This window comes from Parasteatoda tepidariorum, chromosome 2, assembly GCF_043381705.1.
Source record: "Parasteatoda tepidariorum isolate YZ-2023 chromosome 2, CAS_Ptep_4.0, whole genome shotgun sequence".
Taxonomy (NCBI): domain Eukaryota; kingdom Metazoa; phylum Arthropoda; class Arachnida; order Araneae; family Theridiidae; genus Parasteatoda; species Parasteatoda tepidariorum.
Genome location: NC_092205.1, coordinates 27,839,970 through 27,867,877, shown reverse-complemented (window position 1 = coordinate 27,867,877; position 27,908 = coordinate 27,839,970). Strand labels below are relative to the sequence as shown.

The following is a 27,908-nucleotide window of genomic DNA, read 5'->3' as shown; positions in this document are numbered from 1 at the left end:
AAACCATTTTTTTCCTTTCTGCAACTTGTTTGTAATTTTACTTTTGTACCTCATTTTCCTTCGTACTCTTTGTTTCGGCACTAGGAAAGTTCTTTATTATATAATCTAAACGATAGAATGTTTTTTTTGTCGTTTTATTTTATAGCATTGGTTTTGGTACTTTCTGGCGAATTGAAAAATTTAGCATGTTGCAACCACCGATTGTAAAATTCGTGGAAATGGAGGAAAAATGAGGCATACATGTTTAAAGGCAGAAACAATTAATCTCTTTTAATTAAGACTTTGTCTCAAAAGGAACGCTACACACAGGGCTGTTTGTATTCCGGAAAAAAAAGAAAAGGCTGGTAGTAAAACTATTTCACATCTAGTTTGTTTTAGGAAAGAACTAAACAACCCTACTACCAAGACTTCTTAACATTTATAACTTATAAAATTATTTCTTGTTGTAAACAATAATTATTGATAACTATTGATTGATATTTTATTCCTTCCAAAAACTAGCTAGAAAAGAAACTGTTTCACTACTTTTTTTTGTCATAGCTTTTCTAAGTTATATTGCTTACTAATGAACAGTTTGTTTTTAAATGTTAATAAAAAAGGATATCAATTTAGTTGAATATAGTTTTGATTAGTGACTCAAATATAAAAATAACAAATAATAACAATGTTCATTGACTTTAAAAATACAGAAATTTTTGTTGAAAATCATTTAGACAAATCTACAAGTTCATATTTCTTGGTGCTCCCTCCAGACTTTATAATTAAGTCCAAAAGCTCTGCTACAGTGGTCTTGCGTTTAATAAAGAGTTGTCTGGAATCACCTTTTCCTTGACTGTTATTAAAAAGATTGTACTTCTGGGCAATCCTATGAAATAAAAATTTAAGACATCAATATCAACAATAATATGTTAAAATATGATTTTAGGATGACAATTGGTAATTTAAAATTAGAGTATTTTGCTACATCTGAGATATGCTTTTGTACATTCTAAATGTCTTCAAATAGCATGAACTACTAATGTTTAATAGACATTTATTTTTCAAAGAATTTTTTCCTACATTCATACTTAGGTAAGAGATAACGAAAAATCTTATGTGTGATAAAAAATTATATAACTGTAGATAAAAGTGGAGAAACATTGAAATATCTTAACAACTGGGCTCTCACCGCATTTTCAAGTGTGAGAGCGTTCTATTTTATCTTGTCATTTGTAGCGAATTTTTTAGTAAAAATTGGTTCAATCCCTCTATAAAAACTCAACTGGGCGGCCAGACTGAGATGCATCTTTGAGGTCATTTCTAATTTTAGGATAACAATCACGAGTGGGTCTATTGTAACCTTTACTAATAGCATGAATATTCTACTTGTTGCTGTGCATAAGCTTGTTTGTTTTTTTTAAATTTAAGATTAAAAAATAGTTTACCCATCTATTTAAATTTTAAAAAATGGAATTAATCTCTAAGCTTTGCAAGTTACACCAATTTCTTGACAAATTTGTTATAGCAATTCTTTCAAACAATATATACAGGGTGTCCAAAAAAGATGGAAACAGTCATAAGAAATGCACATCAGATAAAAATTGGAAAGCACAAGCATGTAATATTTTTAAAAGATGCATTTATCCTCAACCCATGGCAGTGGGCTAAAGAATATTTTAAATTGAAACCCTTACTTGTTAAAGATTTGGATTCTGCTGAAAAAAGTACTAAAAATATCTATAATGTTATCTATATTGTAAAAAAGAGAAAAAATGAAGACCCAATAATGTTTTAGTTCATCAATATTAAACACTATTTAGAAAAAAGAAGTGAATAAGAGATGGCAAGTTTTTAAAACAGTAGAAAAGAAGAAGTGGAAAGAAATAAATTTCTTTCTTTACTATTTTTCAACCTCAGCGACAACAACTATTTTTCAAAATTATATAATAATAAAAAACTAACATTTTATAATTATATTTAAAAAAAACGATTAAAATAACATGCATGCTTTATTAATAATGATAAATTAACAAAACACATACATTATTAAAAACAGGTTGAATTCTCAATTACAAAAAGCGTACTAATTTTTTAATCTAATACCTAGGTATGAATACTCAAGCCAAATTTTTAATATGATTTGTAGATTTTTAAAATTCTGAATAATAAGTTGTTTTTTTTAAAAAATAAATAAGTATGAAAAATTTTAATTTTCTGATACATTAAGTTTTATTTGTTTAAATTTTTGCCGGCCAGGTGGACGAGCAGTTAGCGTGCCTGACTGTGAATCCAATGGCTGCGGGTTCGAATCCCGCTCTGGGCATGGATGTTTCTCTCTATGTGTTGTCTTCTGTGGTGTGTGAATGTGGCCCACCCTATGAACGGGTATTTGTGTTACTGTGGCGTGGGTTCACTGGTGCCCACTGGGTAATGTTAAATGAGCAACACTTCCGGCATCTTCCGAGATGAAAAATGAAAGTTCAGAACCTGCCGTTAGAGAGAAGAAAAAATTTTTTAAATTTAAGCTATTCTTATGATGTATTTATATTATTATTTTTTTTTTTCGTTCCTTCCATTTCAACCAGTTTGTTCCTTTTGGTCCTGTTCTTACAGACGAAATGCAACCCTGAAGTTAACCTGCTTGTTTTTCACACAAAAATCGTATCTAGTGTTATTAAACAGAAAAAAACTAGATGGCTAGCAATTCTTTATACTAAATATGGAACATCCAAAGAAAGTTTGACTCAGTGATGCAATTTTCAAAAACTAAGATGTACTAAACCTAATAATTTAAGGGTTAAATCTTAAGTTTACGGGCTATCCATATGTGACACACTTTTTTTTTAATATTAAAACCCTCCACCCCTTTGTAATAAAGTGTCACACTGAATAGCACCTTTACCTTTTTGTCACATGCCACACTATATTACATAAACATATATACATACTACCAATTCCAAAAAAAACATGTTAAAAATCGTTTTAAAATTTTTATTCTTTAACTGCCACCCTTTGTTTCTGTGTTATTTGCAGGCCTTGTAGTAGTTCAAAATAAAAATCAGGACATTTCTCTTATGCAATACAAATTAGATTATTTGTAAGAAGGGAAAATCAAGGACAAAAAAAAAAACTGTTAATTAAAATTTTGTTTTGAGTGGCATACATACATTTTAATTCTCTACAACATAAAAGAAAAAATTGGAAACAGTAGACATTTTCAAATAAAAAATCAAGATAAGAAGAAATTGTTCGAAACAACACACTGTACATTTGATGTATAAGAATAAAAAAATACTACTCAAAAATGTAAATCTGAATAATCCAATTACTAAAACTTGTTCATTCGAAAACAACATCATGCAAAATATAAATTTCTAGAATAATTTATTAATTTTTCCAGGGAATGACAACAGAAACTTTTCTTGATATGTAAGGTGAAAATTTTACAGAATTAAAGCTATGTAATTGTTAATGACAAAATTTAAATAAAGTCAACCATTTAACGACATGAAATTTTGTGCAGTACAATGAAATATTACATTACTTTCATCGTTTGAATAATGCAAGCAATTAATTTAACTGACTTGGAGTAGAGAATAACATTTATGGAAGAATGATAATGCTTGGTGAAAGAACATACAAAAATATATACTTGTAATATGATACAGAAATTCTTCATAAATCAATATCAGTAGTTAAATTACCTATGAATCTCTTTTCTTTCATTCTTTGTGAAATCCATAGAGAATATAAGAGGATAAACTTCACCAGACTTGCTATACTCTTGTAACAAAGATTCTATTTCAGATTTTAAATTTCTCATGTCCATATTGCCACTGAGATCAGCATACCCTAGCCCTGTTCCAAAATTTTGAGTGCCTGCGCTGAAATGAAATAATAATAATAAATAAAAAAAACAAAGAAATAGAATCTGCAAATATTTTTAAAAATTACACAAATTTTAAGACATTGCAACTCTGCCTTTCTTAATTGCTTTCAATTTACAGCAGGGATCAATTTATAGATCATAAGTCTCTGGTCACAAAGCTATCTACTATAGCTCTCTATACATCATTTAAAAAAAATAGTCCTCTTACCAGTTCATAAACTCTCCTTAGACAGAAAAATTATTTTATATGATCATTAATAAACAATCAATGACTGTCATCAATATATGTTTTGTATAAAAGGAAAAGAAACCTTGACGCCCACAAACTACTAATAAAAATGCTTAGCTATCAGAACTGTAACTCTATAACAAGTGATCAAAGTTTTAAAAAAAAAAATTATCAGATTATTGACAATATTTGTCTTCTACAAGAGAATAAATATTTATATTGAACTGGATAGTTTTAGCCCCAAGCTGGTAGTGGCCCTCTTGTGGGTCTTGACCTAAGAGTTGGAAACCACTGCTCTATGTAAAGATTAGGAGACACAATATCTGATGAAAGTTCTACAGGTAGAAAACTATCTTTTAATCTTCATTTTTTTGTGGCAGAAAAACTTGTTTCTCTCATTTTAACCTATACATATATAAAAAACATAAAAGAAAGATATTACTTATGCTGAACTAAACCCCTTAATAAAATCAGTCAAATGCAAATATTAATACAATGCATATTTTCACATATATTTTAAATTTTATTTCAAGTAAAGATAAGATCAGGTTTGTCATCAAAGAGTTTAACTTTTGACATACTATCAAACACAGTGAAATTAAAATATATCATTATTTTGAAGCACAGGTGATTCAGTGGCTTACTATCATTTTACAAATCAAAAATCATTTTACAAATCAGGTTAAAAAAAGCGCTTACGCTAACAATAATTTGATTTTTACTCTCTGAAATTTTATTTTAATAAATTGCAAACATGTAGCACATGTTTTGCTATCTTACTAATGAATGAATATTAAAATATTTTCAACTCACAAATGATGTTACTTCTTAAATAGCAAATACAATAAATGAATTGGCAATTGCAAAAGGTCTAGAATGTGCTCAATTATCCACGAGTAGAGCATCCATACTTAGCTTTATATTTTAGCACATGAAAACAAATTTTCTTTTTTATATCTCTTATCATACTTTTGAAAACATTTTCAGGCAAAAACAAGTTTAGACCTGATAAGTAAGATAAAAATATGACTTAGGATAGTATGTTGTGTAATTTCTCCAGCAATGGACCAATCATTCACTTTTATATTCTTTTTAAAAAACTACTTTATACAGTTTAAGATTTCAGACAGGCAAAATGTACAGAGTCAGGAAAAAAGCTGAATATTTTTGATTTAGTAATCAGATTCTTATGGACTAGCACTCAATCTTAATGGTTTTGAAGAGATCCTTCAAACATGTTAATTTGTGCAGGCGATAATTTAAATTATGAAATGGGACAAAAAAAAACGTACCTTCGTTGAATAAACATGCTTTTTTTTTGGTGGGTTCTACCCTCAAAATATGTTCCCAGTAGGACCATATTCGTCACAGGAGAGCAATAAAAAATTTGGACCCCAAAATAATAATTTACTTTTTGTGTATTTCAACAGAAAAAACTTAATGAGCGATATGAAAATTTTTTGCCCCCAATAATGAAATTAAATTTATATAAAGATGATTCCACTAAAAAAAATGTTTAATAATTGTTATTATCTTTTTAAAAAGTAATAGTAGAAAAAATTTTGAATTGTAAAGTACACAAATTTTTACCTCATTCTCAAGAATGTAATTTCATATGGCAAAATACAAAATTTGAACGAAAAAAGTTCCATAGTTTCTGATTTATTAAATTTTAAATAAGTGACATATTTAAAATTGGATTTCTTGGGAATTAATTTGATTGATTTCCTTCAAATTTTATATTTTGTCATATAAAACTAAAATTTTCAAAATGGTGCAAAAATTTGTATACCTCACAATTTAAAGTTTTTTATTCTATATATATTAATAAAATAGTAATATATTAATAAAATAGTAAAAAATTATTATTAAAAATTTTTTTTGAAAAGAACTCATCTCTTTTTATAAACAAATTTCATAATCGTGGGCACAATAACTTTTCAATTGACTTAAAATGATTTCGAGATATGGAGAAACATGCAAAAAGTAAAATTAACATTGAGGGGTTCAAGCTTTTGACCAATCGAGGAGGGCTCTGTTTACCAGATTGCAGCTAACCTCAATATTTAGAGAGTCAGAAATCCTATTCCGTCGCAAAAAAATATATTTAATCAGATACGTTTCTTTCTTTTTTTGCTTACATAAAACATCGGCTGCACAAATGAATTAATATGTTAATGTTTGCAAAACATTAGGATTAAATCTTAGTATATGAAGATCCAATCATTAGATCAAAGGTGTTCAATCATAGTGTTCATTTATTCAATTTTTAACTCTGTACACCATCTGACATTTTAACTTATCAATCAAAAAGTCTTGAAGATCTATAGAGGAGCTACTAAAAATATTTCAAAGTTTGTCAGATAATGATTTTTAATGGATAAATGTCAAAGTTTAATGACATTTAAAATATTACTTATCTAGATATTGATATTTTAGTTGAAGATTTTTTCAAGAATGAAAAAAAATAATAAGACAATTTCATAAAGCAGCGTTTTTTGAAGAGCAATATAAAAGTTCAAGCTTAGCAATGCCTTGAAATTTGTAATCAGACATTTGCTATAAAAAAAGCAATTATTGTTTGGAGATTTAAGTTTAAATAGGGCTGTAACAAAACAAATAATGCTGAACTAGAAGAACATTCAAATGATGGAATTGTATTGAACACAATTTTCTTGGACAGCTGCATAGAAAAGTTGCAAAACATATCTGTCAACTTAAAGCTCGCTAAAGGCAGTGCATACAATATTTTGCGTTGATCATTACTCATAGTGGTGCAAAAACAACAGCATGTTGATGACTCAGAGTAGTGTTTGTAGCTGAATACTTTTACTGTTCATGCAGAATAAGAATCAAAAGAAAGAGTAGTTTTTATTTTATTTTATTTCATAACCATTGTTGAACAGCCGATCCAATTTTTGGGTTTACGACTTCTAATGTTCAACTTCGTAGCCTTATAATTTTGAACCCAATCCAGAAGACAAGGGAACTCCTGGATCAAGTATTGAGAGAAATTTTGCCTTCGTGGAGGACTTTTTGTTGGAGCAAACCCGCATTTGAGTTACATGGAGAGGAAGACCAGAACCTTCCACAGTTAGCCTAGCGGCATGGGGACTCTAACCCGTGATCCGTCTACCACTGAGGATATTTCATGTCAGCACTGTGATCGGTGCAAGCCGGATGTGGAATTCATATCGACCAGGAATTCATCGAACCCGGCTCACCTCGTTGAAAGACGAACACTCTGTTCCCGGAGCCATCGCAGCTTGTATGTGTACTGCTGAAGAAAAAATACTTCACTCTTAAAAGTTGTTGATGAATAATTAACAGAAAAAAAGTATTTGGTTGCAAGTATTAGACCTTTATGAAGGTATCAAAATGCTAAAGGGTGACTCATTCTTAATGCAAACTATATAAATGAATAATTTACCAAAAAAACATTTTTTTTTTGGTTACCAGATTTAGGTATTTTTGAATGACGTGTTATTTAGAATGTGTCATATTTACCGAATGGGTTCCGCAATTCCTTTCATTTTACCAATTCCACCACCAGACCAACCCATCATTTTCAGCATTCTACAACCAATATTATCATCAGATACAACTTCAGGGGCATCACTCTTTAACTTGAGCATATCTTCCCGATTGACGTGATATCCTTCTTCTGGGCCTCGTTTTACCTAAAATAATATATTTCGATTAATGCCAACAAAAAATATATATTATAGGGGCAAGAAAACTCTTGATAACAACATCACATTTTTGAAGATGTGCGATGAAAGTAATCACATATAAAAGCACAGGTCTTAAAGGTCCTCTTAATAAGCTGTTCAAGTTTATTGTATTTCTAATACAATAAATACAAGTTTTAAAACTTATTAAATATGTAGTTAGTGTTTATCAGCAATAAAGAAAGACTTGTTTTGCCTGGAGAAGCTTAAAATATTTTTTTTTCTTTAATGTATATTGATCAAATTTACTGTTCATTGAATATCTAACAAACAAATTGCCTCCCATCTTTAATTTTTTTGGATATTTAGCTTTAAAAAAAAAGCATTTTATTTATACAGAGATTAATTAGTAATTAAATTATAATTTTAAACAAGTTAGCCATATTAACTATTTTAGCAAATAATATTTATTATTAATACAATTATTAGCACAACTGGTAAATGTAAAAAATTTTTAAAAATCTGATTTTAATCAAATAAAAAGGGTTTTTTTTTCATAAAAAAAATCATAGTTTCTTTTTTTTTTTTTTTTTTTTTTTTTTTTTTTTTTTTTTTTTTTTTTTNTTTTTTTTTTTTTTTTTTTTTTTTGAATTTTGAATATAAAGCAATATATATGTGAACAGTAATACAATGAAAATATATTACTTTCACGGTATAGACTTGTTTTTGTAACTTTTCAAATGCAATTTTTGCAGCTTCCACTTTTGCAGCTTGTCTGCTTGGACCCACAGCAGTCCCAAAAATTTCCTTATCAAATAAAACATCAGCTCTGGAAAAAAAGAACACAAACACATTAGAAAGTTGATAAAAAATTTGCACCATAAGAACCTTACACCAAAATAACTTTAAAATGATAAGGAAACATAATAGAATAAAACAATGACATCCTTCATCGCAATTATTTAGCAACCATAATTCACAAAATTCTGATACGTATGCAATAAATATGCTTCAAAAGAAAAAATTATAGTTAAAATTTTATGGTGCTAATAAGTACCTACTGCTAAAAATTAATACATCATGTAACTAAATTTTGCATCCATTGAACATGCATTTTGTATCAATTTATATCCATAATATTCAGTTTAGTAAATCCTAAAAAATTGTTTAATTTATAATAAATTTAATTTATATATGGCAGCACTATTTAAACATTAATTAATTTCAAAATAATTATTTTTATGAGAATTTCTTTCTAAATATTTTATTAAAAAAAAAAATAAACTATGTATGCTTTGCTTTATACATAAAATTCAGAAAAAAATTTTTTTTTAAATTTAGTTAGATTAATTTGTATTAAAAAAATATTTATAGATTTGTATTTTACTTGAATCAATTCCCATTTCATTTACAAAATTATTCGTAAATATGTTAATTAAGCACAAAATTATTCTTAAATCTGCCTTTTAAGCAAATAAAAATAATATAATTCATTGCAATTAGATCTACTAAATATAATGAAAGGTTTACTTTACAATAATTTCTCTTCTATTAATGGAAATTAAATTAATATTAAAATGTGTTTGAGATAAAAAGAATGAGATTTTTGTATCTGATAGTCAGTAGCATTTACATCAGTTTGTAATTGATACCAGAAAAATTGGTACTATATTTAATGGAAAAGACATATAATGACTGTTTAAAGAAGTGAAACAAAACAAGTCAATTTTTAAATAGTATTTCACTTGTGAGATCACAGATGTAATAATACATTATTTGAATTAAATATAGTATTTAAGTATGCTGTTTTAAAAATTTCTAGAAAAAATCAAGTGTACTGAGTTAAGGTTTGGATTAATAAAGCAATAATTAAACAGTCAAAAGCAAATGAATTGCACAGAAATGGCTAGAAAAAAAATTGAAATGTGCAACTTCTGTAATTACATTAGATAAACTGCTTATGTAATTGTTATGAGCTGAACTATTTTTATTTTTGCACCACAATTTTCAAAACATGGAAAAATAGTTCTTAAAGAAACTATAAGTGTAAATACTAATGTAAATTGACACATATATTTTTTAAAATACGTACAGAATGATCTTGAAAGACCACCCATAATATGTATTTTTCAAAATCTTATGGAAAATGAAATCAAAAAGGTGTGTGCACTGAGGTATAGCAAAGGCAAACATAACAAACAGCAAAATAGGCTTAATCGGAGGCTGAATCCTGAGGGTGTTTCTAATAATCTTATAACAACTCATCTATGTTTCATTCTGCCATCAAAGCTGTCTTCTCATTTATTAGGCGTACTTTCCAGCTTGGAGATTTGTTAGATTCCTTTAGCGTTACTAGTGTTTCCTCCATTAAATATTATTTTACAAACCGTAATAAGTACAAATTTTTTTTCTTTTTTTGACGAAATTTCTGAAAATACATATTAAGGGAATATGTATGTATGGAGCACCCTGCAGATTATTAACTAAAAGAAATTGGTGAATTAATTTTTTTCATTATTCAAAACACTCAAAAAATCACTCGTTGAGCATTTTATTTAGGAAAAAAATATATATATTCTATGCATATACAGGACGAGTCTGGAAAAACCGGAAAAACTTTAATGAGTGATATAACGCATCGACACGAGCAATATTTATCACAGAATGTACGATTGAAATGCAAGCGGTCAGAAGTTAAATGGCAGTTTTCCACTATCACATTTAAAAAATTAACACAAGAAAACTTTTTGTTAGCAGGAAGAAAACTTCGATTCAAAGAAATTGTTCAAAGGAAAAAGATGTAACTTATGTAGAGTGTGCCCACCCTTCCCCCAAAAAAACGGACCACCCTAAATAACAAACTTTTTGATCCAATGATCGGATCTTCACGGTCTACAAGGGAATGACCTCAAATATGCTTATAAATTAGTGCAGACGATACTTTAAGTTATGAAATTAGATACAAAAAACTTACTTTCTCTGAATAAAGTTATCTTTTTTTTTCTACGGATTCGGATTTTTGACCACGAAACGCACCCTTTGCCTTTAAACTTACTTGGTTTCCCAAGCGAGCTTGCTGGCATTGGCAATAGCAACATCAATAATGGATACAGATATTTATATTTGAATCCGAAGACAAAGTACAGTATTTGTACTTTGTCTTCAGAGGTGGATAATCGAAGGAAATATTCACTTGTTATATACTTCACTTGGTATTTAAACATGAACAACTTATTCTGGCTAAGTGTTAAAAGGTTAAATAAAAAAGGCTTGATGGCTCTACCTACATGCTCTACTAAATAATTTTTTCAAAGATTTTACAGTGGTTTCCTCCACTTTTATAGTGCAGATTATAGCAATCTGCAATAATACTTTCTGTTTGTATTGTAGCACTCAGATCTACTGGCTAAATTATACTGTGATAGTATGTAAGTGGAAAAACTACTTCACAGATAAAATCAAAATTCAGTTTACATGTCCATAAGATGGCTTTGGAAGGAAAATGTTATAATTCTTTTACATGCTGTGTGCATGTTTTAGATATTCTTTGGAAGAAAACAAACAACTAATTTTTAAATCACAGTTATGGGAAACTTAGACTATCGAGACTCAAATTATTGAGATTCTAGTGCAAGGACACGTAGAAATTTTCTAAGAGCAATCTTGGAAATATTCCTTAAAATAATAAAAAAATCAAGTGCTTTTTTTTGGGGGGGGGGGGTATTACTGAACAATATTTTTACAAGTGTGCAAAATAAATGTTTAGAAACTATTTAAATTATTTTTTTTAAAGCTTTAAAACCAAAATGTAAAGTTATAGCAGCAATTAAACTAGATATAAAATTTTAATAAAATAAGTTTTTATATCTTTTAAATAAACATGACATAAAGGCCAAAAGAACAGTAAAACCTGCAATTTTTTCTATTAGTTTTTTTTTTTTAATCTTCTAATTAGTAAAAAATCATTTTAGTTACTTAAGAGTGTTAAATGAAAAATGCAACTCTTCTGCTCAGTTTATTAATAAAAGTTGATTCAACATGTGTATTTCTAAAGGAATGAACAGCGCTCTGTCCCCCCCCCCCCCTGCAGGCACCCATGCTCTAGTGTAGTGATTTTGCAGCAAAATTTTTGGGAAGGTGTCATCGCCATTAGTATAGTGACTTAAGTTTCAAAAGTCTTCTAGCTATTAGAGAAATCAAAACTAGATGATTCTTCATAAGTCGAAAGACGTAATGAAAATATATAATATTTAAGATAAGATTTGTGGAGCTGATTTTTTTTTTTTATTTTTTATTAATGTACCATTACTATTAATAGTGATCTCCACTACTCGTAGACTTCAAAAAGTCAAACAGTAACTAGATAATTCTTCAGAAGTCTAGTGACAATAAAGCAACAAGATAATTCTTCAAAAGTCAAGTGACAATTGAAGCAACTAGATAATTCTTCAAAAGTCAAGTGACAATTGGAACAACTAGATAATTCTTCATAAGTCAAGTGACAATTGAAGCAACTAGATGGTTCTGCATAAGTCAAGTGACAATTGAGGCATTTAAATAATTTTTCAAAAGTCAGGTGACAATTGAAGCAACTATTTAATTCTTCAAAAGTCAAGCGACTATTGAAGCAACAATTCAAGTGATTTTTGTTGCAAATAAATGGCACCTGAAGCAAAATAGATTTACCTGAAGGTTCCATCACCATTACTAACATAATTGTAAGAGTAAATTCTTCGACTCATTTGAGCTGAAAATGCAAGAGCTGCAGTAGGAAAAATCTCAGACAAACCAAGTTCTTCAGTCCTGTCAAAAAGCATTACCTGCTTTTTTAAGGAATTATTTAATAATTCTTTATTTAATAAAAATGGCTTTTTAATAGTGTCACTATGAGCACAAGCAACTTCATCATGACTTTTAAAATTACCAAGAGTGCTCACTTTTTTGTCTTTTGGCATTTCTCTTTGTAAAGTAGATAATTTTTTTAATTCTTGGCAATTAGTTTCTGATTCTTTTAACATTTCTTCACTTTTTTTAGAATCATTTGAGGCATTGTCATTGCTATCAGCCAAATTTAGAAGGTATTTAACCCCATTTTCGGCAGCCTCTTGTTTGGCTTTTTTCATTTTTGATGCTTCACCTTGGCCTATCAGTGTACCTTTGATGAACAAATCACAAAGGAATAGAGTGGCATGTTTAGAAAAATTGGGATCTTGCACAATATTAAAAGTAACATCATCAGACATTTTCAATTTTACAGCACAATTATGAATTATAGTCGCGGCTGTATAAGGCTTTAGACTTTCTTTCTTTATTTCTAAAGCAAATTTCTTTAATGCTTTCCTTCCTGATTTACCAAGAGAAGAGGCACTTGAATTCGACTCAGAAGAGCTACTTTTTTGAGATTGGCAGAGAGAAGTTTTTTGGGCAAGTGTTGTACCTTGTTCATTAACTTTTTCAGCTTGTACGTTATTGTCACTTTTTTTAGATGATTCTTTCAGGTGTGTTAATATATATAAAGCATTCTCAGAAGCTTTAGTTTTAGCAACATACCTGTTCTCCCCATGTCCGATAGCAATTTTGGTCATACCAATAAAAAATTCACAATAATACATGTTTGATGGGACGTTAGCATCTTCCGTTGTTTCATTTGTAAATTTTAAATCAATTAAACTTTCAACATTTGAATGAAGTGCAGCTGATAAAATTATATCATATGGATTTTCCTTTGAGTATTCCAGAATTTTTTTAACTTCTTCAGATAATTTTTTAAAAATGTTAAAATTTTCTGAGTTAGTTATTGATTCATAATCTATGCTACTGAAACTAGCTAAAAGTGGGTCATGATTTGATTGATTTGTTTCTTGCTTTTCCGAATTGTCGCTTCCAGTACAAAATTTTATAAACTTAAACTTTTGAGAAGAAGCAGGTTCATTACTTTTTCTTTTCCCTACAAAATAAAAGGAAGGTTACTAAAGAATCATTAGTAAGTGATTAATATTGCATAAATAATACAAAACAATATTATAAGAATCTCAACTTTTGTTCAAACTCTAGAGATATAGAAACTAAGAATTATCTTATAAAGTTGATAGTGAAAAATTGAAGTCTAAAATGAAATACTTTGATTTATTTGTAAACAAAAAAACTAATCTGAAAAATTGAAAAAATATATTGAAATTTAAAATCTCTGTACCATGTATATAATTAGTGGACAGTCCCTAAAATTGAACAATCAAATTTAATTTAGCAATTTTTAATAGCATTATTAGTTAAAATTAAAATGTAGGAGAAAAATTCAAATTCTTAAAATAGATTTATTTTAAAATCAGCATATGCATTCATAAGAAATAGAATGTTCTGAATACAAAAATGAAGAATATCAGGACAAAATATTTTTATCATGAAAATCAAGATTATCATGAACTTTGTAAAACAGAAAATATAACAATACTGTGGAATAATGAAGTGTAAAATAAAAGTTTAAATAAAATTGCATTTCATGAAAATAAAACAAATAATTCAAATATGAAAGACAGAAAAGTGAAGAAAAAAAAGTCATTTAAACTGAGAGAATTTACAGTAACGAACAAAAGTCTCAGGCCAGTATATTTTTTAAAACATTTTTCCAATTTTAAACAATTAGCAATTTTTTTCCATAGAAAATTATTTTACGGTAGTATGTTTCAAGCTAATATTATTTGGACCCAATTCTAATTGGTTACAGGGCGCATCAACCAAAAATTACTGCAATTGAATAAAAAATACTGATTTGTTTAAAAAAATTCCTTTTGCTGTAATTTTGAGGGAAAAAACTCACTCGCTTTTTCTAGTGAAAAAAATCATTCGCCAATACTTTCACCAAAACACAGTTTTATTTACCAGATTTACGATTTTATCGCTTAGCGCGGGTTCGGAATATATATTATAACCAATTTCAAATAATATCACATAATTTCTTATTTTTGTATGAATAAAGATTTATACATCTGTCTGTACATCTATTACACATAAGTTTACATACCTTCATCCTTATTGGTAATATTCTTGATTGACGTTTCAATTATAAACCACTAATGGATTACAATAGTATCTAGTGATACAGTCTCATAAAAAACCATGGGACTCACAAGTGAACAAATTCTGATTTTACTTTGTCCAGAGATATTTTTCTTTCTTTTTTTAAAAAAATTGATAGCAGGTAATGACAGTCTCTTGTGATAAGTTCTCCATAGAAGATATTACATAATATACACTCTATACTAATATAAGCATGTAAATAAAATGTTAATGCGTTATCAATATTATAACGGCATAGCTTCACAAGTAGCAAGCAAATGTGACTTAACGCTCTGTAAATGATTTTAGTCACAAAAACCAAAAGATTAACAAAAATCTCCAATAATAATATAACCAGAAGAAATGCATCTAGTACTTCTGTTTTGTCAGCTTGATTATTAGCTCATCATAAATGAACAGTCTAAGAATACAGAACATTGGAACAATCGGCACACAACATATATATTGAAAAAGCTATGCTACAAAGTACGTATCTGATCAGTTGTCACACATGTTAAGTAGGAAAATGTGATATGATCAACCAGTGGTCACAGACTTAATAAAATATTATGTGATCCACTGGAGGTCACACAATTCAATTTAAAAAAATAAGATTGGGTCCACTAGAGATCACAAATGTGCAGTAAGAAAATGAAATAAAAATCATCATGCAGATAAATCGCTCAAATCATGTCCAGTGGTACACACTAGTGGTCACACATGTCCACAAAGAAATTGCAGCATGACTCACTAGTGGTCACACTAGTATGAGTATAGAATGCCTATTTGTTCACAAGAACAAGCACAGTAATATAACACACGAGTGATCACACACTTTCCGTAGCGCTTCGCGCTGTCGTGCCACAGGTCCCTGGTTTGATCCTCGGGCCAGGCAAGGTTGACTCAGCCTTTCATCCCTTCAGTGGGTCGATAAATGAGTACCAAGCATGCTTGGGAACTAAACACTGGGGGTTCCGCGTTCGGCTGACCGGAACATCTGCTCCTGCACCCCAGAGTCCAAGGTCAAGAAAACTGAGATGGGCACAGTAGGCCTTGGCCCTCTATGGGCTGTCACGCCACTGAGTTTAGTTTTTTTGAGGTCACACACTTTTCACAAAATTATACAGTCTGATCTATCTACGTCCAAGCATGCCTAATAAGTAAATAAATTATGGCTCAGTGCTTAAAATATTTTGTTTCCAACCACAGATGGCGAAATTAACAAAGGGAAAAAAGTCGTTTTAGTTCATAAAAAGCTTTACCAAGATGAAGTAAAGCGGAAATTTGTAAGAACCAATTTTCAGATTAAATTCATGGAGTTCATTACTTAGTACAGGCTTGTGTTTAGTCATTATGCCGTTTATGATTAGTCAATACCCATGCCAATTGCAGCAAACTTTAAAAAAAAGCGTTTTTCAGTACAGAACAGTTCTTGAAATGATCTTAATATTGTCCCCATAGACAGGATTTATATTGATTTAGAAAATATATTACTTCTAAACTCAATAAGTCATTCATAGTATCTTTGATTCGTGATTGGTTAATTTATTAGTAAATTTTGATTATAATGTAATAACAGTTTGTTTGTTTTTTAATGATTAGGAAATTCAGTTTTACCAGTTTCATTTACTTCAAATATTGATTAATAGACTAATGCTTAAAACTCTTAAGAAACTCATTTAATTTTATTTTCAATTGTTGCCTTTTTAGTTTTTACACATTTACTAATCAAGCATTGAATAGCTTGAAAATTAATACTAATATTTAAACTAAGTAGCAAATATAACTGTTTAAAAAATTTTTTTAATATTTATATTTCTTTTCGAAAAATATTTTCTTTTGCTCAGATTGGATGAAACTTATTTTTTTCAGGGCAGTTTTTTCCATTGAGGAAAAAACTTGCCCTCCAAGTATTTAACTAATAAATAATTGAAAACAGTTTCAAAGCTATTACCAATGAAAATTTAAAAAATTAGGTTTTTGCATAATTCATTCTAAACACTGGCTGCTTACTTTAAAAAAAAAATTAAAAAAAAGCAAAGCAACAATGACTTTTTGCAAGCTCTTTAATTGCTAAATGAAGAAATATTACATGCATATTGTTATTAAGGTAGGAAGTTGCAATTTACCCAGTTTTTCATTGAGATATTATATATAGTTTCAAAATTTTCCCTTAAATGAATAGCTTTATGTTCTCAGTGTATAATTTATTGTTTTCATAGAATCGGTTGTGGAAGTTGGCATGCACGCTAGCATTTTCACTTCACGCAATTTCAATAAAAACATTTAAATCTCAAAAATATTTGAAAATAAAAGCTTTCTGAGAGTGAAATAATTTTATTTTCAAGAATAGGATTTTATTAAAATGAGAAAGGAAAATTCATGCAATGCATTGAGATACGCAATTAAGTATAACAACCAATAACAGTTTTCAATATTTTTTTTATATTTCTACTCATGATATTGAGATTGCTTTTTCATAAACGCAAAGTTTTTCCAAGAACATCTGAACTAAGCGGTTCACTGAAATATATGATTAAAATTTAATCCCATTTTTCTGTTCATTTTTTCTTCATAGTTTTTTTAAATTTTCTTTCTAATTCAGAAACAAATGCTACAAAGATTCAGACATTCAATTCCTATAATTGCGTTTGAAGAAGACATTGAATATCTTAAAATCATTTTTAATAAAGAAAAAGTAACACAACCAAGATTCTTATCCTAGGTTATCGATAGTATCAACTAAAGATTGAAAAAGAAATGTCACCAATCTTAATAAAAAAACATTTTTTAAAAGGCTACAATAAATTCATGAATCATGCTTTTGTTTGAAAATTTAATTCTCTACTAATGCGAAATGTCTCTTTGGTTAGTTTATTTGTGAGTTATAATACGAAGCATTGTAGGAAGTATTTCTTACTGCCAAAATATAGGGGCAGCCACAATCTTAAAATATGGACCCAATAGTTTGGTCAGGACAGGGGTTTAAAATTTGGACCGTTTAATGTTAATTTGATTTTTAGCGAATTTCGCTATACCTCGAGAACTTTTTAAGCAAATTGAAAATTTTTCACAAATAGATGTTTGTAAAATTTTATTATTTTTTTTAATAATAACAATAAAAAAAACTCTTAAATTGCAAGGCATAAAATTGTTTGCATCATATTTAAAGCTTTTAATTTTATGATACAAAATTCGAGCAAGTGTCGTCAAATAGTTCCTGAGAAATCGAATTTTAAAAAAGTTGTATATTTAAAATTCTATTTCTCAGAAACTATTCAACCAATTTTGGTCAAATTTTGTATATAATCAATTGTGTATAATCAAAATTATGTACTTTAAAATGATGCAAAAAATTGTATACCTTATAATTCAACATTTTTGTCTATTATTACTACTAAATAAATAATAAAAATTTATTTTTTGTATGAAACCAATTTTACAATTGTGTGCAAAGAATTTTTTGATTCCCATAAAAACAGTTCCCTAGACATAGCAAAAAATTAACACTAAGAAGTCCAAACTTTGGACCTCTCTCGTGATCAAACTATTGGGACCATCTTTCCCAGATCGTGGCTACCTCTTATATTTTAGGGGGTTAGAAATCCAAATACGTTTTATAATTGTGTGCAAAGAATTTTTTGATTCCCATAAAAACAGTTCCCTAGACATAGCAAAAAATTAACACTAAGAAGTCCAAACTTTGGACCTCTCTCGTGATCAAACTATTGGGACCATCTTTCCCAGATCGTGGCTACCTCTTATATTTTAGGGGGTTAGAAATCCAAATACGTCGAAAAAAAGGCATGTTTATTCAGAGAAAGTACGTTTTTGAAAATTAATTAGCATATTTCAGATCACCCCATTGAATCAATAAGATTGAGTCCTAGAACGTTAAGATCTGATCATTAGATCAAATGGTATTAAGGGCGATCCATTTGCTTTTTTGTGTGCACTGTACTTTATACTTTTACTGTCTTAGGTTCTTAAAACAAAATGTTGCATTTTTATCAATTAGTTTGGCAATTTTTAAATTTGTTTCAAAATATAGCAATGTTTTAGCAAAATTACTACAGGATTCATTAGTTATCAATATTTACATAACGTTTTAAACAACCGTGATACAATATAGTACATTATTTCTCAAGCGATAGGAGTTGTTATATCTTAGTAACATGAAAGAATTGCCTATAATTCAATGCAGGTAACATTTCTGTGATTGAAGAAGAAAGCAAGCGCATAACTGTTTGTATACACCTTAATTGCCCATATTATGATAAGCTAAACCAAATATCACATCTTGAATGATATGGTAACAACCATTCAAAATATCTCAACAATATCAAAATATGAAAACTTACTTTAAAATTTTAAAAGAGAATTGTTCTCATAGGAACATAATGCAGAAACATACATATTTTTGTGACTAATTTGATTTTAATATTTGTGTTCCATCCTTTTTTAAAAAAAAAGATAGGGACATTTCCAGAAACTACACACACATCCCCAAACTTTTACTCGTAATTAACGTATTTAATGTATGTTTTTTAAACTTGGCCTTTTGATATAAGCCTGCAGACTGAAAGTTGCTTGGTTTCAAATCCTGCTCAATCTATTTTTACTAAAAAATAAAAGAGCGTAAACTTTCTTCTCAATTTTTAAATATAGATACCTAATATTTTCTATGCTTGTTTTTTTTTTGTAAAAAAAGATTGAGGCTCATACTAGTGTTAAAACAATTTTTTGTAAAAAAAATACCATGCTATTATTAATTTAAAAAACATCTAGAAAATTATTTTTAATTAAAAAAATCCTTTTAATATTGCCTTTTATTTAATTGACATACCATCTTTGACTCGTTCAGTTCTTTATATTTCCCTTATTAATAATTTAAGTAACCACTATGAAACAATTGAGTTTCCTGCACAATAAAACAAAAAAATAAATAATGCAAATGAAATAATTATCCATATCAAAATAAAATGTACATTTAGTAAAAAAAACTTGAACAGAACAATTAGAAAATTACTAAACTGATTTGACAGAAGGATGGAATATTCCTACAAGAATCTTGATAAAATCGAGCCTGTTTTTGTTTTATTAATTTATACTGGTTTTGTTTAATTTCTTTTGACCACATCACAATTTTTAGTTTTTTTCTTCTCCAAAATAACTTAATATCTGCATAAACACCTAAAGTAGAATAAGTTCAACATTGATATTCTTAAGCTTAAATGTTAATTTACTAAAAAACTTTTCAAAACACATCTTTCCTTTTTTTTTTAGTGCATTGTATATTTGCTATAATTTAGATCATTTAGGTTGGTTATCAAATTTTTCAAACTAAAATACAGTATTTATAGTTAGTTATGCACGTCTACGACACGTTTATTATTAATTAAAATATCAATGCAGAGTTTATCTATTCTGAAATATTGAGGAAAAACTCTTTAAAGATTTTTATTAAGATGTTTTTTATGTTCATCATATTTAAATGCATTGCTGCACATGGTCATCAAGTAATCAAATAATAAACTATTAGGAACGTAAAAGCATTTGAAAAATTTCATCAGATTATTATAGAAAATTAAATGGAATTTTTGAAAATGAAATTATTAAGTTTAAATATCTACAGATAATTTTAGAGTTATAGATTTTAAATATTTCAGGACACTTCAGAAAGTATTTAACCGTTCTTTAAAAAAATAGAATAAAAACAAATCTGCAACTTCCATAGAAATCTACAGCATCTGCTGCAGGATTTCTGTGACCAAGATAGTTAAGAAAAGATAGTAAACATCTTTCTAATTACAGTGAGGATGTTAGTTTTCACTTAACTACAGGCATAGCTGTGAAATCGAATATCAAAAAGCAGAGAGGGTGAATAATGAAATTCAATCAATCAAGAGAATAGTTTTGTGAAAAAAAGTAATTTATTAGATGATGAGACACATGTATGCAGCAATACAAAAAAGTTTTTTTATTGATCCACAACAATTAGAAACATGATCTTCTCTTTTATCTTCTGGCTGTTAAATATGAAAATTTAAATAAATGCTCTATCTAATTACAAAGGTATATGAAGAAAGAAAAGAAAAAATATTTAATTAAGTGATAAATATTAACTTCCTGAATGGTTTGAGTTAGACACCATGCTAGATATTGCAATTTTATTCCACAATTTCATTATTTTTATTTCAATATAATTGTTGAAATTTAAAAATTATCTAAGACAAAAATATCTAAAACAGAACTTAATAAAAAAGAAAAATACATTTAAAATGTAATATAAGAATACTATACAAACAAATACATTAATAATTTCCTATATTATATAATAAATTAAAAAGGTATAGATATGGGATACATTTTAATGATGGGAAATGAATTAAAGGATAGAGTTAACAAAATGAATTTTGAAAAAAAAATAATGCTTTTGATACCTGATGTGTATACGAAATGAACACTGACAACTTAGCCATTCATCATTTGAGAGGAGAAAAGAACAATTTATTTCCAATGTCCTCATTAAACCAATGTCATTTTAAATTAAGGGGTCACAGTACCTTTGCAACAATTTCTTAAAATAAAGGTATAATCATTCATTTTGAGGATGCCTTACATGCTCATTTAAGTTATAATCAATAATTTATCTTCAAAAAGTNAACTTAATTAACAAACTGCAATGCGAGTGAAATATTTTGTCTGCTTTTTATTTCCAGCTGTTTTTTTACTATATCACAAAACTTTTTCAAACATTTTGAAATCACTTGCATCGTGACTACACAAAAATACATTAAAAAATTTCTAAAACTCATATTTTAATTTTTTAAAAAAGGTAGTAAATTAAAACTGATTAAATTAAATCGATCATTATTAAATTCATCAAATTCCAAACCTTTTTGAGGAAATTAAGTACAAGGCTACTAATTACTACTCTTTTTGCTAATTATTTCATAGAATGGTAAAAAATAACAAACTGAAGTTTTCACAATTTTTGGTAATTTTGCCAATATTTAAAAAGTCTTACCACAAGAGAGATGGAAAGTAGCGTTTCATATGAACTTTAGAATAATTTCAGCAGTGTGTAAAATAACTTTAAATCGCATTTACAAAAAAGAATCATTTATTAAAATGTAAACTTAGCTACAGCTAGAAATTTTTTTTTCCAAATTCATAAAAAGTTGGTAGTCCAGTATCTTAAAAACAATACACATCAAGTCAATATCTTGAACAGGATGCATAGCCAAATTTTTCAATAAAATAGCACTTTTAAGCACTTTTCAAGTACTTAAAAAATATTTTTAAAAATTTTAAAGAAAATAGCATAATTATGATATGAGCACACATAAAAAAAAATTTTATTTTTATTGCTGAAAGTTCTCAATATATGTATATTATTAATATAATGCAAAATTATTTTCTAAGACTTTACATGATCATGGAAAAATAAATAGTTTCTGACTAAGAACTATTTTTCCTGATTATGTAAAATGATAAATTGACATGTAAAATGATTGGCACTTTCATATACTACGGACCGACAGTACACCGAAATTGAATTGTAGTGAACGAATCGTGAAAACGTTAAATAGAACAATGGGAAATTACGCCTGTTGAATAATTCATGGTGAAAGTAGACACAATAAAGAAAAAATATCTTATTTTGGAGGAAAAAAAATTAAACACTTTTAAAAGACACCTAATGAAAAAATCACTTTCAAGGGTTTTAAAAAAAAAAAAAAAAAAAGGATTTTNAACTGCTACGCACTTATGCTGAACATGAAAACATCTGGATAAAATATTGATCAGACAATAAATTAAATAGCATTGACTGCAGTATGGCCCTTAAAAAAATTTAATACTGTTTGTTATAGGTAGCAATAAAACTATTTAATTACAAAACATTATTTAACAAACAAGGCATAAAAGCCAGGAATAAGCTAGACTAGTTTCCAGGTAATGTGCTTTTCACGCCTTCTGTTGTCAATTATAGAATGATTCTTCTTTATTCGTTTTTTATGAGCATTATGTAAAATATGATCAGTAATTAACTTTAAATAAATATTTTTGTTTAAAAAATAAATTTTTTGCTAATTAATTCAACTGAATTATTTTCAAATTAAATTAAACTTTTTTATTTATTTTTTTTTAATTAAAAAAAACTAAAAAATATTTTACCTTGGCTTATCGAATTTAAAACAATAGAACCATATAATATAAATGTTACATAAATAGCCTAGCTATTATATGAAATAGAAAAAATAAAAAATTCTTAATGAATTAATCTGTCAAACGATTAAATATAATTTACTTTGTTGCTTCTCAGTATTCTGATGATTTGATTGATCATTTCCATTCCCTCTAAATCTCTTACATCCCTGCAAGGGTTTAGACAATTCATGAATCTGAAGCATCACTTGGGCTGGATAACTTAAAATAAAGGGATAACAATTAATTAAGTCAGTTCATGCATCTGAAACATTGATTGATTGGATTATTGGAAACATTGATTGATTGATTGGATGACATACATTTAAAAGATTAACAATTAAATAATGGGTTAATAAGTAATTAAGAAAAATAAGGATTAGCAATAAAATAAAGAGTTAAAATTAATTAAGACAAGTTCATGGATTTGAAGCATCACTTGGACTGGATGACAATAATTTAAAAGGTTAGCAATAAAATAATGAGTTACAAGCTAATTAAGAAAAACAATAAAGGTTTAACAATTAATTAAGACAATTCATGGATCTGAAACATCACTGAGGCTGGATAACTTTAAATAACAAGTAAAACACCTACTTTTAGATCATGACAGGTAATGCTATTAAACTATTAATAATTAAATCATACAATTTATACAGCCTGGTGGGATAAAAAGAGTAGGTGGGAAAAAATAGGCATTATCTTTCCAAAAGTCCTGAACTTGTAAAATAATTTACTTAAGGTGATTTTTCTTTTTTTAAATATCTCTTTAGGTTTAAAGAAATAAGAAAGTATATGGAAACTTTATTAAGAGCCTGAAAACTGCCTACGACTGTCAGATTCATGTAAGGACTGATACACATACCTGCAGTGTAGCAATTCAATATTTGAATATGCTTGAGCTAAGCACAGTAGCCTTTCTTCAGTAAAGTTATCCTTGTAGAACTCCAGAAACTCCCTTTTCAGCTCCCAATGGGGACCCGTTTCCCACGGTTGGCGATATTCTGCAAACTCCATCAATCCCACCTGAAATGAATGTATAACAATTCATAAAATTTTGAAAAAATTTTTTACCTTATGATTCTAGCAGCTCCTACTTCCAAGAATTAATAATTTTCCAATCATTTACACCCATAAATATACTGGTATTGAGATAACACATATTAATCATTCATATATTCAGTAGGATGCATCAGATGAGCTTCAAGAATAATCACTATAACACAAATCTAAAAATATTTCCCTTTTAGGCGGTCCATAGTGACATTAAAAATTTAGATTTTCCTTACAAAATCTCAAAATTATGTACATCTCATACATTCTATTCATTTCTTATATATTTCATTAAAAATAATTTTATAATATTCTAATGATAATAATTATTAGTATCAATAAATTATTGTCTTGCAGTTTCTTAAACAGCATTTAGATCTATTATATTTAAATAAAATTGTTGCACTTAAATTACAAATGCACAGTGCGGCAAGAAATGGACCACCCTCAATAACTTTTGATCTGATCTTTAAGTTCTATGACTCAACTTAATGGTTCGAGGGGGTAATGTCAAATATGCTAATTACTAGTGAAGACGGTATTTTAAGTTACAAAATCAGACACAAAAATGTACTTTGTCTAAATTTTTCGATGGATTCGGATTTCTGACTTCCAAAATATAGGAGGTAGAATATGGTCCCCATAGTTTGGTCAGGAGAGCAGTTCAAAGCTTAAACGCCTTAATGTTAGTTTTACTTTTTTTGCTATATCTCAAGATTTTAAGCGAATTAAAAAAAATTAAATTTTACATGCAATTGTAAAATTGGTTGATTCAAATGTAATTTCATGCAAAAAAATAACTCTTAATAAATATTTATCATTATTTCATTTAAGAATGATCGAAAAAATTTTTAATTGTAAGGTACACATTTTTTTGCACCATTTTAAAGAATTTAATTTTAAATAGCAAAATTGGTCATTCCTGAGAAATTGAATTTTAAATATGTGAGTTTTTTGAAATTCTATTTCTCAGAAACTATTCGACCAATATTGCTCAAATTTTGTATTTTGCTACATAAAATTACATTCTATAAAATTTTATACTTTACAATTCAAAATTTTTTAGATCATTCTTATATAAAGTAATAAATATTTACTTTAGTTTCTTTCCTTTTTTGCATAGAATTACTTTTGAATAAAGAATTTTCTAATTGTGCATAAAAATTTTTCAATTTGCTTAAAAAGTTTAGAGATATAGCGAAATACACAAAAAGTGAAATTAACATTAAGGTACTAAACGTTGAAGCACTCCTCTGACCAAACTATTTGTACCATAATTCCCAGATTGCGGCTACAGCCCATATTTTGGAAGTCGGAAATCCGAATCCATCGAAAAAAAGGGTATGTTTTTTTTCAGAAAAAGTATGTTTTTTTGTCTAAATTTTGAAGATTAAAATATCGTTTGAACTTATTAATTAGCATATTTGAAGTCAACCTCTTGTGTTATTAAGATGGAGTAAAAGAACGAGGATCTGATCATTAGATTCAGAGAGGTCCTTTTTTTTGGTTCAGGGGGGGGGGGCACTGCACATCTCAGGTAACATTGATAAGTGACTGCAATTTAAGTTTATACATCAATGTTTCCTTTTTGCAGTGATTGAGAAGAGAACTTCATTTTAAAGCGATTTCTAATTTTAATTGAATTTTAAATTTAGCTTATTATGCAGCGTGTTTTCTCTTTGTTTTACTTTGTAAATCTTGGTTTTTATCAGTTTTTTATTTAAACATACATTTTACATCACATTTGAAGGGATTTTTTACATCTAATTATATTTGATACACCATTTTATACTTCGTTTCTTTTACTTAAATTCGTTTATTTTACTTTTAATTTTGAATTGGACACCATGGCTCAACTTGGAATTAACTAGCCAGGGATTGTCAACTAATTTGCAAGCATAAAAGTATATGATGTTTTACACTGAAGGTCTACAAGAAAGCATGATTAATTAGAATTTAAAATAAATTTACAAATAAAGATATTTTATGAAAAGCAAACATCTTAATGATCAGTAAATAAAAGCTTGTGAAAAAAATTATGAAACTTCTGGATGACAATTACAAATAAGGAGTTATACCTCCTATTCTAAGATCTACACTTATTTTAACATTGTAAAATAGATGGCAACTATAGTAGCATCAACATTTTTTATAATGACCCGTGATTGGTAAAAAAGCAAATAAAGAAGGCCAATGCAAAATAAAAAAATTGACAACATTTGACTCATAAATTATATAATATTAAATAATAGAGCACTAAACTAAGCTATTTGGCTAATCAAGCACAATGTAGTGCATCTACATTTGACTATATCCACAACAGTATAAATTTTTAAACCAAAATATATCACTTTTATGACGCTACAAGTCTTCTAACTAATGCTAAGAATAGGTGGCAAAACATTTACAAGACTTTAAAAATATAAATAGAAAACGGATTTATAGAAACATTAAAAAAAATTATTTCTATAGAAACAGCGGGATTGTTGTAATTCAATCCTGTCTGTTTACGTCGCATTAGAGCTGCACAATGGGTTATTGGAACATCCCTGAGGATGATCGGAAGACATGCCATCACAATTTTGATCCTCTTAGAAACAACAGGAAAGTTAATTACAGAAAGTAATTAAACTTGCAAATAAAATATCTCGTTTTAATTTCTGTTAGAGATTCATTTCTTCATAAGCACACATGTATCAAAAAACATAAATTAACCCAAAGATATTGGTATTTCAACACTTTGAAAATGTAGAACCTAGATTAAAAGGAAAAAAATTATACATAGTTGGAAAATGAGAGTAATATTCAGTCACAAACAAATTTGGGACACAAAAGGAATGATGATAGATTTCCGGAGAAACAACTGCAAACACAAAACATATTATAACAACTAATTTATGCTCTTTGGAGTGGACAAAAAATCTGACAAATATATAAGTTAAAGGAAAAGGAACAATAAAAAAATATATATATTTAAAAGATTACTGCAAAGAAAAAGATTACTGCAAAGACACTATTTGATACTTACAGTGTCTTTAAATTTTTATTGTAAAAATAACAAATTTGGTAAAAAATCTTTGCGATTGATGGATTGATGATTGAAAATGAGTGTGATTCAAATAATAAGCTAAACGAGTTCCTGAGCTTAAAAGCTTATTCTCACTGCAAGACTAAGAGTTTCGAATATGTGAATCGCATATGCGATCGCAAAAAAATGTGATTTACGCATGCGTGAGTAATTCACTTTGCGTAGCTTCTAAGCATTTGCGTGCACTAAGAGAGATAGAGAGATTATCAGATCGGATATATTGCATCGGCGATCGGTCCCGCAGTGGACTGATCGTCAAGACACGGTTCCCAGCAGATCACCGAAGTCAAGCATCACTGGCTGCGGTCAGAGTGCGGGTGGGTGACCACTTGAATCAGTCTGCGTAGAAACCGAGGGTGTGTGGTATTGGTCCTCGTTAAACTGTTCTACCGTAAAGTGCTCGACTTCGCTTGCAGGTCGTCGGGCTACCGAAGCGAGGGTGCCATCCCCTCTGTAGAGGATAAAAATTGTGAAGGCATGTCTTCGGATCATCCTCGGGGATTTTTCCCAGACCGTCGCCAATAGCCCATTGTGCAGCTCTAGTACGACGTAAATGAACTACAACAGCATCGGCGATCGAAATGGAAGTCAGAAGTAGTGGCATAGAGAAGTCATGGAGTGTGGAAAGTCATAGGAGAAGGAAGTGCGTTAGTTTCTGCCTTGATTTTAAAATAGATATAAAACTTAAGTTAGGAAACTGGAACTGAAAACTACATTTAACATGGATATAAA

General features: G+C 28.4%; 1 protein-coding gene across 3 annotated transcripts; it reads right to left on the bottom strand.

Moving 5' to 3' along the window:
- Nucleotides 1–649: 649 nt before the first annotated feature.
- Nucleotides 650–27,238, bottom strand: LOC107436265 (uncharacterized). Of its 3 annotated transcripts, none has more exons than XM_071177376.1 (8): nucleotides 27,117–27,238; nucleotides 23,901–24,061; nucleotides 23,139–23,257; nucleotides 12,455–13,715; nucleotides 8,474–8,597; nucleotides 7,605–7,777; nucleotides 3,684–3,863; nucleotides 650–865 (listed from the first exon to the last, which is right to left on the bottom strand). In XM_071177376.1, exons 2-8 carry the CDS (start codon nucleotides 24,050–24,052, stop codon nucleotides 706–708), a joined length of 2,169 nt encoding a protein of 722 aa, XP_071033477.1. In that variant the 5' UTR covers nucleotides 24,053–24,061; nucleotides 27,117–27,238; the 3' UTR covers nucleotides 650–705. The 3 variants fall into 3 exon arrangements, with proteins under 3 accessions (XP_071033477.1, XP_071033478.1, XP_042899831.1); XM_071177377.1 differs by having other exon boundaries at nucleotides 23,901–24,062; nucleotides 27,081–27,172; XM_043043897.2 differs by lacking the exon at nucleotides 27,117–27,238 and adding an exon at nucleotides 27,074–27,104.
- Nucleotides 27,239–27,908: the final 670 nt, after the last annotated feature.